This window comes from Lycorma delicatula, chromosome 5 (assembly GCF_047948215.1).
Source record: "Lycorma delicatula isolate Av1 chromosome 5, ASM4794821v1, whole genome shotgun sequence".
In the NCBI taxonomy this organism is placed as follows: Eukaryota; Metazoa; Arthropoda; class Insecta; order Hemiptera; family Fulgoridae; genus Lycorma; species Lycorma delicatula.
Genome location: NC_134459.1, coordinates 126,943,572 through 126,960,778, shown reverse-complemented (window position 1 = coordinate 126,960,778; position 17,207 = coordinate 126,943,572). Strand labels below are relative to the sequence as shown.

The 17,207-nt window shown below is 29.7% G+C and overlaps 1 protein-coding gene across 1 annotated transcript; it reads left to right on the top strand.

The window, feature by feature from the left end:
- Positions 1–157: 157 nt before the first annotated feature.
- LOC142325360 (3'(2'),5'-bisphosphate nucleotidase 1) lies at positions 158–13,255 on the top strand. The gene is made up of 6 exons (XM_075367036.1): positions 158–375; positions 875–1,001; positions 1,576–1,785; positions 3,508–3,556; positions 6,471–6,751; positions 12,871–13,255. The coding sequence occupies exons 2-6, from the start codon at positions 882–884 to the stop codon at positions 13,123–13,125; spliced, it is 915 nt and encodes a 304-aa protein (XP_075223151.1). The 5' UTR covers positions 158–375; positions 875–881; the 3' UTR covers positions 13,126–13,255.
- Positions 13,256–17,207: the final 3,952 nt, after the last annotated feature.

Here is a 17,207-nt window from a genome sequence, read left to right as displayed (position 1 = left end):
CGTTACAGCATGCGATTCGAGATATAATATATCGATTAAAAATTCGTTTTAGATATCGATTACAAAAACATCTTCGATGTGTTTCGATTCTCAACATATCGGTACTACTCAATAATTACAGAGTATCGACGATGTTGAAAAGGAATACTTTGAATATAACAAAGTTTCTGTTTTAATAAATATATATTTTTTTGGTTAGGGTATTCGCAATGTAATTATTTTCAAGGTCTTAATGTTGGTGCAATTAGTGAAGTGAAAGTGTGTTTTACACACCTGGTAATCTGCGTTATCTGGTGGATATAGACGAAGTTATTAGAGGCGTTTATCGGTAATTAAACCGCTTAGATTACAGATAAATTAAAATTTTCAGCATCGGTAAGTAACGATCATATATTTATTTATTTATGACAGTAAAACATGCTTATTCCGTTTTAGAGTGTACGAGTAAAAGCTTCATTAACTTTTCTGCATTTTAATGATTTATTTAGTGTTATTAGTTAATAAAAATCGCCGTTCGCTTTGTAATGTATGTCATTATTATTTGTATATTTTTTAATGTGTTTTGCCCATGAGGAGAAAATTATTTTAAAACATACAAAAACGAAAGCAAATGTTATTTTAATGATTTTCTCCAAAACGATTAGTCGGGCTTGCGAAACGATTATGGAGTTTCAAAAATTGTTATAATGCTTGTATACGCGCGCACACACACACACACACACACACACACACATACACATACAACAAATAATTACATCATTTAGTTGGGTGATGTAAAGTTGCTTTACTATTCACTTGTATAATTGAATGCTATTTATGATTTTCATTTCCACAAATATTTTGATTTGTATACTTAATATTTTATTCATTTCAGATAAATAATGGCACAAAGTGCTCCTCTACTAATTCGCCTAGTAGCTTCATCCATAATAGCAGCAAACAGAGCTGGTAAAATTGTTCTTGATGTAATGAGCAAAGGCGATTTGGGAATTGTTGAAAAGGTAATTTTTATTTTGTAAAAATTGATACTGCTTGGGTTGTACATGTATAACATTTGTATTTTGATTGCTGTCTAATTCCTCCATAACTTCTCAGAGAGTATGGTTTTAGTTAATGGTTGTACTTGTGCAGTGTGGATCATACTGATTCTGTGCTTATCCTTGCAAATTTTACAAAAACCAATCTTGAAAAGGGATTAAAACAATCAGAAATCATTATATATATATCAAAGTGATTTTGTGAATTTTGAGTTTGTACAAAAATAGACAACCTATCTTTGATTGTTAAATTACAAAGTAAAATAATTGAGAAGAATTTTCCTGTTTTCTCATTTAAAAAAGTTGGAAAATATAAATTTAAGGTAAAGGATGCTGTTGTAAGCTTTACTTAATGTAAAAAAAAAGTATTGAACATTTCAAGTGGCATTCTGCTAACGTAAGATATATCCATTCTTTATGGTAAAAGTGAAACACTGTAAAAAAAAACCTAATTATAAAAAAATCAACTTGTAAAATTTGTTAAATACTATTATTGTTGTAATTACATGAATGAGTACTAATTTTCATTTGTTTTCAGGGAAAGAATGACTTGCAGACAGAAGCAGACAGAGCAGCTCAGCGCTGCATTATTGCTTCATTATCTAAGCAGTATCCAGGAGTAACTATTATTGGTGAAGAAGGCCAGTCCTCTTGTAATGTACCACCTGAGTGGATTGTTACTGATAGTGACGAACAAGTATTAAAGCTAAACTGCCCTGAAGAATTACAGTCTGTAAATGAGAGTGATGTAAGGCCTTGTCTAATGTACACAGTACTAATAATATTGTTTAATTAAAATGGTATAGGATTTAATTGTTAGATAATTATAGATTTAATGGTTCTGATACTTATATATTAATTGATTGATCCTTGTTTTTCTTCTAACTTTAAATGAATGTATTTATGCTTTTTAGTATGATTGTAAAATTTAGTTCAAAATTACATCAATACCTTCTCTTGTCAAATTAAATATATACTCTCCATGAAGTAGTTCTCTGTGTTATAGTACATCTTTCAGCTATTATATATAAGTTATCAAAACCTTTTAGGAAATAAACCTAAGGAATTTCTCGAGTATCGATTTTGAAAATATCTTTCACATTGTTTATGGACACCAAGCTTTTTTATATTATTTTAATTTTGATTTGGATACCAGGTGTGAGATTAACCCTTCATGGGCAGAAACTCATATATGGGCTACCTGCACTTATGCTGGAGGGTGGAAACCCATATATGAGTCTCTGAATGTGACTAGCTATATGTCTTTATGTAGTTACATATAAATTTCAAGAGATGGCAGGAGATATTCTTTCAGTCATTTTGAAACAGGAATTCCTGATGCAACATGATTAGGAACCATTTTATTTCAGTTATCAGATGAATTCAATGACCGTGCATGTGTAACAAGATGTGTGCATTATTTTTTTCGTGTTTTTTGCTCATTTTTAAGTAATTTGTTTACAAACTGTTTCGTCTAAAACTCCATTTTTGGCTTGCTTCGTTTGAATTCAAACAAAATTTTCATGACAAAAATTCAGAAGGAAATCAATAAAAATATTTATATTGTTATAATAAAACCATATTATACCATTCCCTGCCTAGGTGCACTACTTCTTCAAAATTGCTATTGTTATTATATTATCAATGTTATTATTGTTACATATTATTATTCAGTGTCTTTTACATAAAAAGAACTCAATGTAAAACATAACCAAAATCATTACCTATAGTTTGCAAATTCTAGTGCGCTCAGTGAGACTTGTGCCATTTTTGCATAAGCTTTTGCTTTTGAGATAATTTAACAGTGTTCCTTAACCAGATTAGTGGTAGAATTCAGCAAAAACATAAGGTTTATGTTGTTTTTATACATGAATGCATGCTTTAACTTACTTTAAATGGTTTTTGCATGAACTTTTTTTTTGAAAATGTTTTCCGCCCATAGCCATAAAACATCGTTGCCCACGAAGGGTTAAAGATCTATTTTTTATTTTTATATTTCCAGAACAACTAACAATCTATGCCAAATAACTTGCTTATACGTCAAATATTAATCTGCAATTCTTTTAATCTAACATAAATTATGGTTTCATTCATTACCGTTTATTTAAGATTAATGAGAAAAAAGTTGCTAGTGGCAGTCTGTTTTAGAACTTTTTTTACATACAACATTCTCCATGCATATGAAAATTATAAATTTGAAATAAAGCAACGGATATGTTAGATAATGGTGAGTGTCCAGAATACATAACAAGTAAATTTAAAGTAAATAAATTCAAATTTATAATTTAAAATAAGCTCTACTTCTTGTCACCTGTAAACCAGTAATTTGTAAGAAATCTTTATACAGTACTAAACTTTAGCATATGGATTTCTTTTACTTATTCTGTTCCAACAGTAGTTTTAATAATGTAAATATTACAATAATAATAGATATTAATTTGTAATTTCAGCTAATATTTTTATTTTTCAGGTGGTTGTTTGGGTCGACCCATTGGATGGCACTGCTGAATATACACAAGGTATAAACTTAAGCTTGGTGATGTATTATGCTAATTTATTTATGGGTTAGATTAAAGTTGTTACTAGTTAAAATCTTTTTTTAATTGAAACATTGAAACACACTTCATATGCAAATTTTAATAAAGATATTTGAAAAATGTGATAATGAGAACTTGAATCTGACACCATTTGATGTAGAATTTTCAGCTGATGTTTGTTTTTGTCGCTTTTCTGTCCATCATCAACCTCTCTCTCTCTGTAACATTTCTGTGATTAAGAGTATTTCAGTACCACTAAACATTTTCATTGTTATTATTGTTAACCTTCTTTATTTGTTATTTACTGGTAATTATTCATTTTTGTTTCTTTTAATGTTTGAAGAGATACTTAAAATTTGAAATTTTCTCTTATTGAAAATAAAATAATAGTCTTCAATAATGAAAGTAATTTGCATTTCTTCTGGAATCATTCTTTCTGGAATTAATTCTTTCCCAGCTTTTTTCGAGGAATATTTTATTCAGTAAGGTTATTAAAAGAAGGTTTTTACAATGAATTTAACACTTATTTGAATGTGAATGTATATTTCTAACCATACTGGTGCGTAAATTTGAAAAGATTGTAGTTGTTTCATTTGGCCATTTTTAGATTTCCCAAAAATCATTTGTTTCTTTTTTTCATATTTAACATTGTAATATTTATAAAATGATTTCTGCTATTGAATGCATGTATGTTTAAGAAAAACAATTGTTTCACATTATAGTTAATACAAATATATCAAAATATTCCTTCATGGATCATAGAATGAACAAATATCAGACTTAATAAATTGGATGAAAGAAGATGATACTGATGCTGCATACAGCATTTTTAATTATCATCAATAAAATTTGTTTCGATTTTAAATAAAGAAACTAAAGAAGAGTGCGATTTTTGACTAGGAAGATGTTACAGAGGTCGCTGAAAAATTAAGAAAGTGCATTAATACAGTTAATAGTTTTATATGATTCATCAGTTTATCATAAAAACATGAAAAGAACTCTTTTGAGTAAAGAAAAATAGACATCTTCAAAAAATAAAAAGGAATAAATTACAAAAAGAAGAAACAAAAGCAGATGTAATTAAGTTTATGAGTAAGTGTTTTTCTTACAAGAGATTATACTAGTTTTATTGAAAAAGGAATAAAGAAAACAGAAATAAATTCAATTGGTAAACTCGAATTTAACTATAAAAATCGAGGGTTACACTTGCAAAGTATTAAGTGCAATATTACATCACAGATTTTCAATTTGTAAAGGTCATTATACTAATTTTATTAAAAAAGGAAAATATAGTATGAAGTGAATGATGTGACTATCAGCAAAAAAATTGGCTGTGAAATTCAGTTTGTTTGTTCTAATGCAATAAATTTTAATAATAAATCCGTAAGATAACAATCAGAAATTTAAAAAAAAAATAAAAGAATAATCTAACAAAACACAGTGATACCAAAAAAAAATTACAATGAAATTGTAAACCGTATGGTAAGAGTCTCGCAGATATCATTTTCTTCTGCTCAAAAAATAAAAATTTCTGTAATATAAATAAAAAACAGTTTTATTTATTAGTATTATTTTGTTAAAAACAAATAATACTAATAACAAAAAAGGTAAACACTACATTTTTATTATCAAAATCTGTTATTAATTTAGAATGTTTTTTAAAAAATACATGTTAAATATATGTAATAGACAACAGATATACAATAATAGATAATAAACAATGTTTAATCGTCCCATATAATAAGAAAAAAAAAGAAAAATTTGTTACAAAACTCTTACCAGCTCGATTTCATTTATTAAACAATGAATAATCATAAGAATTGTATTATTTCTGTAAATGTGATGTGTATTACATATAAATGAAATTGAGCTGGTAAGAGTTTTGTAACAAATTTTTCTTTTTTTTGCTTATTATATGGAATGCTTAAACATTGTTTATTATCTATTATTGTACATCTGTTGTTTGTTATATGTTTTTTTTTAAAAGAAAATTCTAAATTAATAACTGATTTTTATAATAGAAATGTAGTGTCACCTTTTTTTGATATCAATATCTTTTAAGTTGTAGAGCGAGTATGGACTGTATTTTGAAATGATGGTTGAGATGATGAAATAAGCTAAAACATATTCTTCTTGAATAATTAAATTTAATCTGTCACATTAGACATTTTTGAATATTGAAAAATACAAGTCACATTAGACTAATGAATAAATGACACAGTCAGAATAATACCATTGAACATTATCAATAAAAACTATAAGCCACATTAGACTTTAAACTTCTAAATAAGACTGATCACATTAGACTAGAATGAAATGTTACATTAAACAAATCATGACCGCACTGAGTGGGATCTGGCTCTCGAATAGTCGTACAAGACTAACTCACCGGCCAGCACTAGTAGGTGCTAGAGTGCAGCACCAACCAGCTCAACATGGAATGGAACACATCATTCTGTTAAAAACAGTTTTATTTATATTACAGAAATTTTTGCTTTTTGAACGGAAGAAATGATATCTGTGAGACTTACCGTATGATTTACAATTTCATTGTAATTTTTTTTGATAATTTCTTGCAGTTGCATTTTGTATAAAATCAAAAGCTCTTTTGTGTCAAATTAAGCATAGTGAATTCAATTTGGAAATTAATCACTGATATATGGTAAAGTGTGAATGATTTTTCCTCATGTTATTAATCAGGGTTCCTGAATTACTGTCGTAATGAATAATTACAGTAATTATCAATTCTTTTATAACTACATGTGATATTTCTCTAGGAGTTATTTCATATTTTACCATTTCTCATTAGTTGGAATTATGTGTATAAGCCTTTTTCTATGTTACAATTTATATCATGATTATCTGTAACTTTTTAAATTTCATTTTGTTTTTTTAGGTCTTGTTGAGCATGTAACTGTACTAATTGGGGTTGCTGTTAAGGAAAGAGCAGTTGCTGGAGTAATACATCAACCTTTTTACAATCATAAAGGTGATAAAGTTGGTCGTACTTTGTGGGGTATAATTGGTATTGGAGTTGGTGGTTTTAGCCCAAAACCACCTCCAGAAGGAAAATGTATTGTAACAACAACACGGTCACATGCTACCCCTGTTGTTCAAGCTGCACTTGATTCTTTAAATCCAGATGAAGTAATCAGAGTTGGAGGTGCTGGCCATAAAGTAAGTTTATACTGTATGAATTATGATCCTACAGAAATAAAATTAAGACCGTTTCAAATATTATGATGATTTTATTAAAAATAAATAATAATACAGTGTCCATAAAATAATAGTGGTGTTTTAAATGGTTATAGCTTTGAAACAAAGCATTGTAGAGAGCTGAACTTTACTTTTAATGAAAGAGAAACACTCCAAGTTTATGTGTGCAAAAAGAAGTTCATGTAGATTCTTTCTAGTAAATGCAAGCAGCACAAGCGCATTAGTTATTATGTTTGCAGTGCAGAGGAAGGTTCAACATGTGTTGTGGCTTGCTATGTTTGAGTCAGTTACGTGTGTTATGCATGAATACCATCGTGTGTACATGTGTACAATGAAGACGCCTTACATGAAAGTAACATTTGGTGATTTAATCAAAGAAACAGGCAGCCTACTGAAGCAAACACATCCAGGATGACCATCAGTGTCTGATGAAACAATTAAAGCAGTGCAAACTGCTTTTCTTGCATAGCCTGAAGAAATCCATGTAGAAGCGTTCTAGACAGTTGAGTATTCCTAACACAACTGTTCACAATTTTTTAAAAAGACGTTTCACTGTGTACAATATTCAGGCATTACAACAACTTTATCTATAGGACAAAGTGTAACAATTAGATTTTACTGTAGACATTCTGGATAGGTTAGAGGAGAATGATTTCATTTTCAGTGATGAAGCAACATTTCATGTTTCTGGACAAGTACATTGGCATGTACTTGTCACATCAGTGAAAAAGTGACAGTGTTAGTGTTATTGACAGTGAAAAAGTGAATGTGTGTTGAGCTATTGGTCAAGACAGAGTTATTGGCCCCTTCTTCTTTGCTTAATAAACAGTAATGGGGAACATCTTCCTGGATATATTAGAAGGGTATGAAGGCCCCAAATACCGGAGAATTCCACTTTCCAGTTAGATGGAGCTCTTCCACATTTTGCCACAATTGTGCAGGACTTTCTTAATAAAACATTTCCTCAACTATGGATCGGACGAGAAATGTTTCCGGACCTTACCCCCATGTGTTCTTGTTTTTATGGTTATGTAAAAACACAAGTTTGCTCCATTCAGGTTCAGAATCTGGACCGTTCAAAAAAAAGGATTACTGAACCTGTTTCTTCTATTATGTCGAATGTTTTCTGCCATGTATGTCAAGAGACTGAATATCATCTTGATGTCTGCAGGGCAACTAAGGAAGCATAAATCAAAATCTACTGAACAGGTTAGAAATTTGATTGTTCTCTTTCATTTAGCGTATAGTTCATCTCTACAATGCTTTGATCCGAAGCTATAACCATTTAGAACCCCACTATTATTTTATGGATACACTGTATTAATAAACTTGAACCCTTGAAAAATATTGTATTAACAAATTTGAACATAATGAATTTTGAATTTTTCACAGAAAATTTTGAGTTTGATGAACTAACTAAATTAGTACACTTATTTTAATAGTTAACAATTACACTATTCACTATTTAATTCAGTTGATCATACAGCTATCAAATCTACTTGTCAGTGATGGTTACAATGCATTATCTATATTGTAACTGTTGATTAATCCTTGGATTTGAGAAACTTTTCTTATAAATAAGTTTTATATTAAGTTTGTTATTTTGGTGTTTATTTTGATTAATTATTAATTCCAGCACACTATTTTATTGTTTATTGAACAAAATTAAGTTTAATTCTTATAGTTTATTCTATCCGGAATATTGTGTCTAAACTAAGATGTAGTTTTCAAATCTTTTTAGGACATTGGTCAGTACACTTTTGTGATTCAATACATAAATTTCCCAAAAATTTAGAATTAATATTTCTGTGCTGTCTTGAAAAAATAATTGTTAATCAATGATTTTGCTTTTATTTATTATAATCGTGCATTTCATCCAATAAGCACCTCAACTAGAAAGAATCTCTTTTTTCATGTAACTAATTTGCTGAAATATTTTCTTACTTGTAATTCTATATGCAGCAAAAACTATTGAAGAGGATTAGGTAAAACTAACACAGGATTAGGTATGTTAACAATGTTATGTGCATATTATTAGGTACTGTTAAAATATAATCCTCATTTGGTGATTTTAATGTGCGTGTGTATGTGTGTGTGTGTGTGTTCTTTAACTTAGCACATAACACCAGTAGTCCGAGTGATTTCATTCCATACAACAATAAGTAATATGTGCTCAAATAACAGGCATCGGAATGTACGGATCACTAGTGGAAAATCCTGATTCGTTAGTACATGTCTCGTGTGGTCAGGTGTATGCTTGTTATATATTTATTACTTGTAATATATATAATATAATATATTTATTTCTTTAATATAATAATTTATATAATAATTTAATATATTTATTTCTTTCTTTGCGTGTGTGCATGTTGTACACATTAAAGACTAAAGGTAAACTCAGCAATTCACCACAGCACAGAATCTAATAATATTTCTTAACATATTATTAACTTCTTCATTTTTACATCAATAGGAAACATTTACATCAGTTTGAAAATAGGTTGACAGGTGCCAAATAAAATTGTTTGATTGAAGGCCAATGGTTTCATATATTAGCTTGCCCAATCACCAGACTGTACTCCACTAGATTTCTTTCTCTGAATGAGAGATAGAGAGCATAATGGTTTGGGAAACCAGAAACGTTGGGAGAGTTAGTCGAAAGAATTTATATAGCTTTGAACAGTCTAAAACAGAAATGGAGATTGAGCACATCAATTGGCAGGAATCTATATGGTGTTGTCAGGTATGTATCTAGGCCAGTGGAGACCAGTTTGAAAATGTAATTTAAACAATTGTTGGCCTACATGGTAAATTCAAATTTTTCACCATATGTATGAAAGAAAGTTATAGTGTATCTAAAACCTAAATAATAAACTATTAATACATTTTTTTATTTGTACTGATTTTTAATAAATTTATTACTTTGTTTATTGATGTTTTTGGGCAAAGATTATTATTACTTTTCTTTGAATTGTTAAATAACAATTACTTTCGTAAAAGCTATTATTACTTATTTTTAATTCAGTTAGTGAAGGAAGTGAAAACAGCAACAAAATTGTCAGCTATATAATTATTTTGATAAAAATTATAATTATTTATTTGATAACAATTTCAGCCATATCTCAGCCAATTATCAACTGATTTGAACAAAATAGATGTAATTTTAGGCTCAACATTTTATTTAAGCATAATTCATTAAAACTAATATTATTATCAATAATAAACATTGTAACACTTACTGCTTTTAATATTTTTATTTTTTGTATGAGTTCTTCATCAGATATTTCAAATAAAAAACTTTTTATGTTAAAAATTAAATATACACACATAATATAACTAGATTTTACACTATTTATTTTTGTTACTAATAGTTAAAATTTTCAAAAGGCTAACAAAGGGATCCATGGAAGAGAAAAATCAGAAATTGGAGTAGATAAAGGCACTACTTATAATCTGAATTAAATTTATCCACCATACAGCTTCAGTTAATCAGGGAAAGGAATTCAAACCTAAATAAATAAAAAAATATTTGAAAAATTTTACCCTGGGGGAGTATAAAGCTCACTTGAGAAAACAAAATTAGTTTTGGAGAAGTTCTGATTCCTGTTGTTAGTCTTATAAAATTACTAATGTTTAATAGTTGTTTATTTTATCTGCATTACACTTAGAGTAAATACATTCTTGAATGCTACGAGGGTAGTTTGAAAAGTCGAAGAGTTGACACCACTGGTGCATATCGAGGGGCTTTTCAATTAGCACACACAGAGTTTTAACCTGATCTTTTAATCTCTCTTTGTTTGGTGTCCATTTGAATCAAGAAAGTTGATCAATTCTAAAAAATGGATGAAACAGAGTTTTACATGTTGATTAAACATTATGAAGGGCAAATCTCCTCAGGAAAGAAAAACTTGATAAATATTATGGTGAATCTGTACCTTCAATTAGAACAGTTTATAAGTGTTTTCAAAATTTTCTAAGAGGTCATTTCAGCACAAGTGACTGAATTTTCTGGACACCCTGTTGAGGTCACTACTCCAGAAATTATCATGTGTGAAATTGCCATGTCATGTGTCAAATTGTGTGAAATTGCTAGTGCTGGGCATCTGAATAGGTGAATAATATTTTGCATCAACACTTCAACATGAAAAATTTATTTGCAAGATGGATGCCGTGATTGCTCACAGTCGACCAAAGAAATTATGTGAGATAATCTGTGGGCAGTTTACGGCTGTTTAAGCAAAACCCACAGGATTTTAAGTGTTATTTCATCACTTTAGATGATACATGGATACACCACTACACACTTGAGACCAAGGAATGATCCAAACGATGGGTTACCAACAGGAACTCTGTACCAAAGAAGGTGAAGGCTCTTCCTTCAGCTGGGAAGGTATGGCGAATGTCTTTTGGGATTCACAAGAGGTAATCCTCATTGATTGTTTAGAAAAAGGTTCAACGATTACAGGAAAATGCTATGCATCATTGAAAATTGAGTCGCAAGAAAAACATCCAGATTGGCCTACAATCCTTTTCCATTATGATAATGCACCTGCTCACTCCGTTGCAGTTGTGGCACAAAATTGATAAGAGTTAGAATTTAAACTTATTCGGCATGTCGCCTGTTCTCCTAATTTGGCTCCTTTGAACTACTATTTATTCCCCAACATGACACGAAGGAGATTTTATTAAAACAAAGAGGTGATTGTAGGAAAAAATTCCCATTTTACTTAGTTGGAACAATCCTATTATTTGGAAGGGATCAACAAACTGGAACAATCCTATGTTGTTCCAGTTTGTTGATTGAAATGAGCTTAAAAGGAGACTATGTTGAGAAATAAAAAAGATTTATCTCAAAAAATTAAGTGGTTTTTATGTTTGCACAGATTTTTCAAACCATCATTATAGTTGAATTTATGCTGCAGCTCCTTATAATGTACATAATCTCAGTAGGTAATAAAAAAACTATCTGTGAACCAAAATAAAAATTTTAGTTATAAGAGCTTTGCAGATTGGTGGATCACCATCAGTATTGGGAGATGAATGCATTGCCATCATTATTAGTAGCATGTGCTAAAACATTTATGCCAATTTAAACAGTTCATAATGTTCAAAATTTACCCTTTCTCCTCATTCATTCATTCACTGTGTATTTACATTTATAATTATTATTTTTTCTCACTGTTAAAGTCTAATATTATATTGTTTATTTCTAATACTTGTAAATTATTGTATATCTATCTTTAATGAGATCAACCATTTGAAAAATTCTTCTATTTTTTTCAATTCATTGCAGTTATATTTCTTATTGTAATCCTGTTTAATTAATTTATGTCATCTGTATTTTCAGATTTTCTTTAAATTAAATTTTTATTTTTCCATTAAATTTTTAATTGACGTTTGTCTGTAGGGTAAATATTATAATGAAATACAATAATCACTATTAATATCTGTCAACAAGACAACAGAAATATCTGCTCAACAAAATCAAGATATAGTCAACTGTAACATCACAGTTACCTATAGAGAAGATACTGGAGCATCCTCATACATTATGATATTCAAATCCAATCTTACTATTTGAAACATAATCAACAAGTGAAAAATTCTTACAGCAATTATCTCACTCTGATAATATATATGGTAATTATTACCTTTAATATTTTGTTATATGTTGTCGGCAAAGGTTGATACACATTTTGTTTTGCTGCTTCAAGCAACATTTTACTAAGTATTTCATTCAGAACAGATTTCGTAGTTAACAAATCCTGGCTGAGTACAAGCTTCTTTGCCTTGTTTATTGTACCTTTGAAACCTATTGGCTAGGAGCACAGAAAAATTGATATTCTGTTTTTTAGGTCAGTGCATTGCAATTTTTGTTTTGTTTTTGTGTTATCTATGTTGTAATTTTCTGTATTTGTGCCAGTAACTAATAAATTTAAGGTCAGTTGTTTCTTGCCTTCTTAAATAAATGTTTAAAGTAAATTTATCAAAAAAAAAACCTAATCAATTTAAAAATGCAAATAAACAACCTGTGCGATTTTTGTGATGATTGTTAAATTTATATATTCTAATTGTTTTAGGTACTCTTACTTATGGAAGGTAAGGCACATGCCTATGTCTTTGCGAGTAAAGGCTGTAAAAGATGGGATACCTGTGCTCCAGAAGCAGTGTTAGCAGCAATGGGTGGTAAATTAACTGATCTACATGGTAATTTTTATGATTACTCAAAAGATACACCGCATGAAAATACTGCTGGAGTTCTTGCTACTGCTAAAGCATCTGAACATGACACATATTTACGTAAAATACCTAGTGATATAAGACAATCTCTATGATTCAGTAATTATTCAAAGAATGAAAATTATTAATATTCTTAAATGTGATTACTCTTATTCCATTTTATGTATTTAAAAAAAATGTTGTATTCTTTATTGTTGAAAAATATACATTTTTATATATTTAAAAGTAATTTATTTTCAGATACTAAAGAAACTCATGGAACTATTAATTGCTATTGATTCATTTTTTGCAGACTGTAGGACAGTTCATTCACAAATCTCTTATTGTATATTCTATCAAGATATAGTTGGTTCTTCTCTGCTATGATTAATTTGAACTGTATGTGGCTCATGTTTCATTGTATACTTAGAATAAAGATGTAGGTATGTGGTTCAACAAATGGTATGATAAGACTCGACTTCTGAATAAGTGATTTTACAAAATTAAAAAACTTTGAATTTTTATGAATAAAAAATCAAACTTTATCCTTGTCCTAAACGATACAAATTAACACCTGGTAATTATAAGAAATATGTAATGTTTTTAAAAATTTCAATACATAATATTTATAAAGGCCATCATTTCCAGACTTAGGCATCAAAAACCATCTGGTTTATTTTTCCCCTCTATTATACCTGTATAATAAAAATAATCTACTATTAAGATAATAATTTGTATTAATTTTAACATTGTTTAAATTTTATAAAATCAGTATTCAAATCTTATTTAATGTTACATACTCTTCCACTTTTTTTAATATCAATTTTGAATTATTTCTACTAAAGCATGTCCAATAATTCAGTAGATCTCTTTTTTCTATTTAGCCTCTGGAACCACCATAAGGTATTACTTCAGAGGATGATATGTATCAATGTAAATAAGGTGTAGTTTTGTACAGTCACAGGTCGACCAATCCTGAGACATGTGGTTAATGATTTAGTAGGCTAATGAATTTTAAATTACCTGTCATATTTTCGTAGTGATTGATTTATTAAGTGATCTTCTATTTTATTTTTATTATTCCTATATTCTCATGAATAGTAAATTCTATATTTAAAAAAAATATCTTTCGTGTATATTTTTTGTAACCATATATTTCACTTTTAACAAATCTTACATATATAATAATATGTAATGTATATAAAGTCTGGTTACAAAAAGTAACCAGACTTTTGTTATATAAATATTTAGGGTTTACCTTGGAACTTTGATTCTTTTCTCTATTACTTTTTTTATCCCAACAGTGTTTTAACAACAAGTAGCAATTATAAAAAGCTCCAATTGGAACTGCAATCGGTAAAATTTCTGAATTTCTTCAATGGTATCAAATTTTCAGCTTAATTATTAATGCTTATTTGAATTTAAGAAAAAATCTCTCAGGTCCAGGTTGGCGAAGTTCTGTGATATGATATTCAATAGTTACATAAAATTTAGCAATAAATAACACTGAATGTGTAATAAATTGTTGTGAAGTGTAAGCTTTATCACAACTCACATCATGGATTGTCATCATTATTAAAAATTATTTAAATTTTTAGCTAAGTGTTTTTTTATTCAAGCTAAAAATTCTGAATTCCAAATAAAAATGATGATGTCTGATGGGTTTTTAATTTATGGTAACTTTTTTAGAACAAAATATAGCTAAACTTTTGGAAAATAATGTATACATTACATATGAAAATAACAAAAATATTATTAATGACAAAAAATAACCATAATAGCTTAATAATGTTATGTTGTTTTTTGTTTCTTGGGCATAAAACCAATTATTTATTTAGTAAATAAATAAATGTTAAATAAAATTCAAAACTAAAACCCAGTAATATAAAAACACAGCATAAATGGAAAACGCCTATGACATATGCTAAAAACGAAAAAAAATTATAATGAAATATTACATTAATAATCTAAATTAAAACAATAAAATTACCATCTCCCATATGCCAAATGACATAAATAGCTGAAACATACTATAGCTAAAATCAAATATTTGAATATAAACAGATGGCCTTAAGAAATTGTGAAACATTTGATAACATCATCTCATTGTTTCCTAAGATAGTTCGTTAGTTAGCCTTTAGTTTAAACCTCTGATGCAGTGCCACATAAGACACAATCCACAAGGATGTGGTGTACAGTTAGTTGGCAGTTGCAGCGAACACAAATTGGTGCATGTGTCTGAGTAGTGAGATATGCAAGAGTGAGCCTAGTGTGTCCTATTCACAAACGGCAAATAGTAACCTCCTCTCGAAGATTATTCCTTAATGAATCTCCACAGTGATACAGTGCTCTTAACAGGACAAAGTTTATTGTTGATGGTAGCATTCCATTCACTTTGCCACTCATCACAGACCACTTTCTTCAGAAAACAGACAAGATCATCAGAAACAGCATGATTAATGAAAGGAGGCTAGAAACAAGCCTTTTTGCTGCACTGTCAGCTCCCTCATTGCCTGAAATTCCAATATTGGGGATCCAGTGGAAATTCATAGTTGTGTTACTTTGAGCCATTTGAGAGATAACACACTAATCTGACAGACAACAGGGTCTCTGGAGTATGTTACTAATCACCTGTAAGGCATTGTAGAATGTGAACAGACAAGTATGTGTCGAAATGTTAGGCTATTTAAATTTAAGGCTTATTCGTAGCAGACAGCTCCACAACAAAAATTACTGATGATGCTGGTAAGTCCTAACGTGAATGTTCTACTGCCAACCACAACTAACAGAATTAATGTTTTTAGGGCCATCTGTATAAACTATAGCATTAGGATTCATGCTATTTATAACATTATAAAATTTTTCTTGTTATATAACTGGATTTGTATGAATGATAACAGGGAGCAATAGTAAGAACTGGAAGTAATTGAATACAAGTATTTAGAGCTAAGAAAAGGCACTGTGCTCTGATGCCTAGCAGAGCTGTAGATCTCTACTGTTCCTGATATTGATTAAGATGCAGGTTAGAGTACACCACATCAAAGGTTGGATGATTTGGTTGCGCTTTAATGCAAGCTGCATATGAATAGAATATTTGGTTTCATCCATTCCAAAGGGATGGCTCATCACTGTCCACCAGTAGAATTACCATAGGGATTGAACGAGACACACCTGTAGCAAGAAGATGAGTGAATAATGGACTGCACTGAACATTCTAAGAGCGGAGGATGCAAATAAGCCACACAGCCGTAGTCTGTAAGTGGGAGCAGACCAAAACTCAGTGGAAGTGCACCATGCATACTTGATCAGCTCCCTGAGTACTAAATAAAATTTCAGCATGTCTAGCATTTTTAAACATTTTACTCTCAGCTTCTTTAAATATGTTATCCATGTCAGTTGTTGATCAAACCATAATGCAAGAAATCTAATCCATGTGCATGGTGCAACTGGTTCACTGTGTAAAAAATTTGAAGGTCAGCATGTTCCTCAAGTGTGAAAAGCAAATGCATTTTGCCTTCTCAGTAGAAAACATGAATTCAGTAATTTTACACCACATCTCTAAAAGGTTTGTAGTGTTTTGTAACAACAACTTGCTAGTAGCTAAAATTCTCAATGCAACATAAATTAAAAAATCATCCACAAATAAAGACAATGGGTTTTTGCATGGAATTTGTTGTACTACTTAAGGCTACGGCAAATAAGGTAATACTTATCTGAGGTATTTTGTTTTCTAGTGTAAAATTTATGGATGTCATTGTTCAAACTCGAACTTGAAAGGACTGACTACTTAGGAAACCCCTGATAAATACAAGATTTCCTGGTATACCCCATTCATACATACAGTTCATTTAGGATTCCTCTCTTCCAAGCCATTTCATATCCTTTTAACACATTGAAAAATACAGCAATGAGGTGTTAACGAAGTAGGAAGGTATTTTGAATGTTAGATTCAGGAGTAACTACATGATTGATAGATGATCTACCTTAGTGGAAACCACACTGTTCAGGAGCAGAGAAGGAGATAGTTTGATAACTTGAGGGGCATGATTTATCTTTACCAGGTTTCAGTACGGGAATCACCAATGCTTCTGACCAAGGATCAGGAAAAACCTGATCAGAAAATATTCTATTATAGATACACAAAAGATGTCATAATGCAGTATGCAGGAGGTGTGATAACATATTGAATCAGATATCA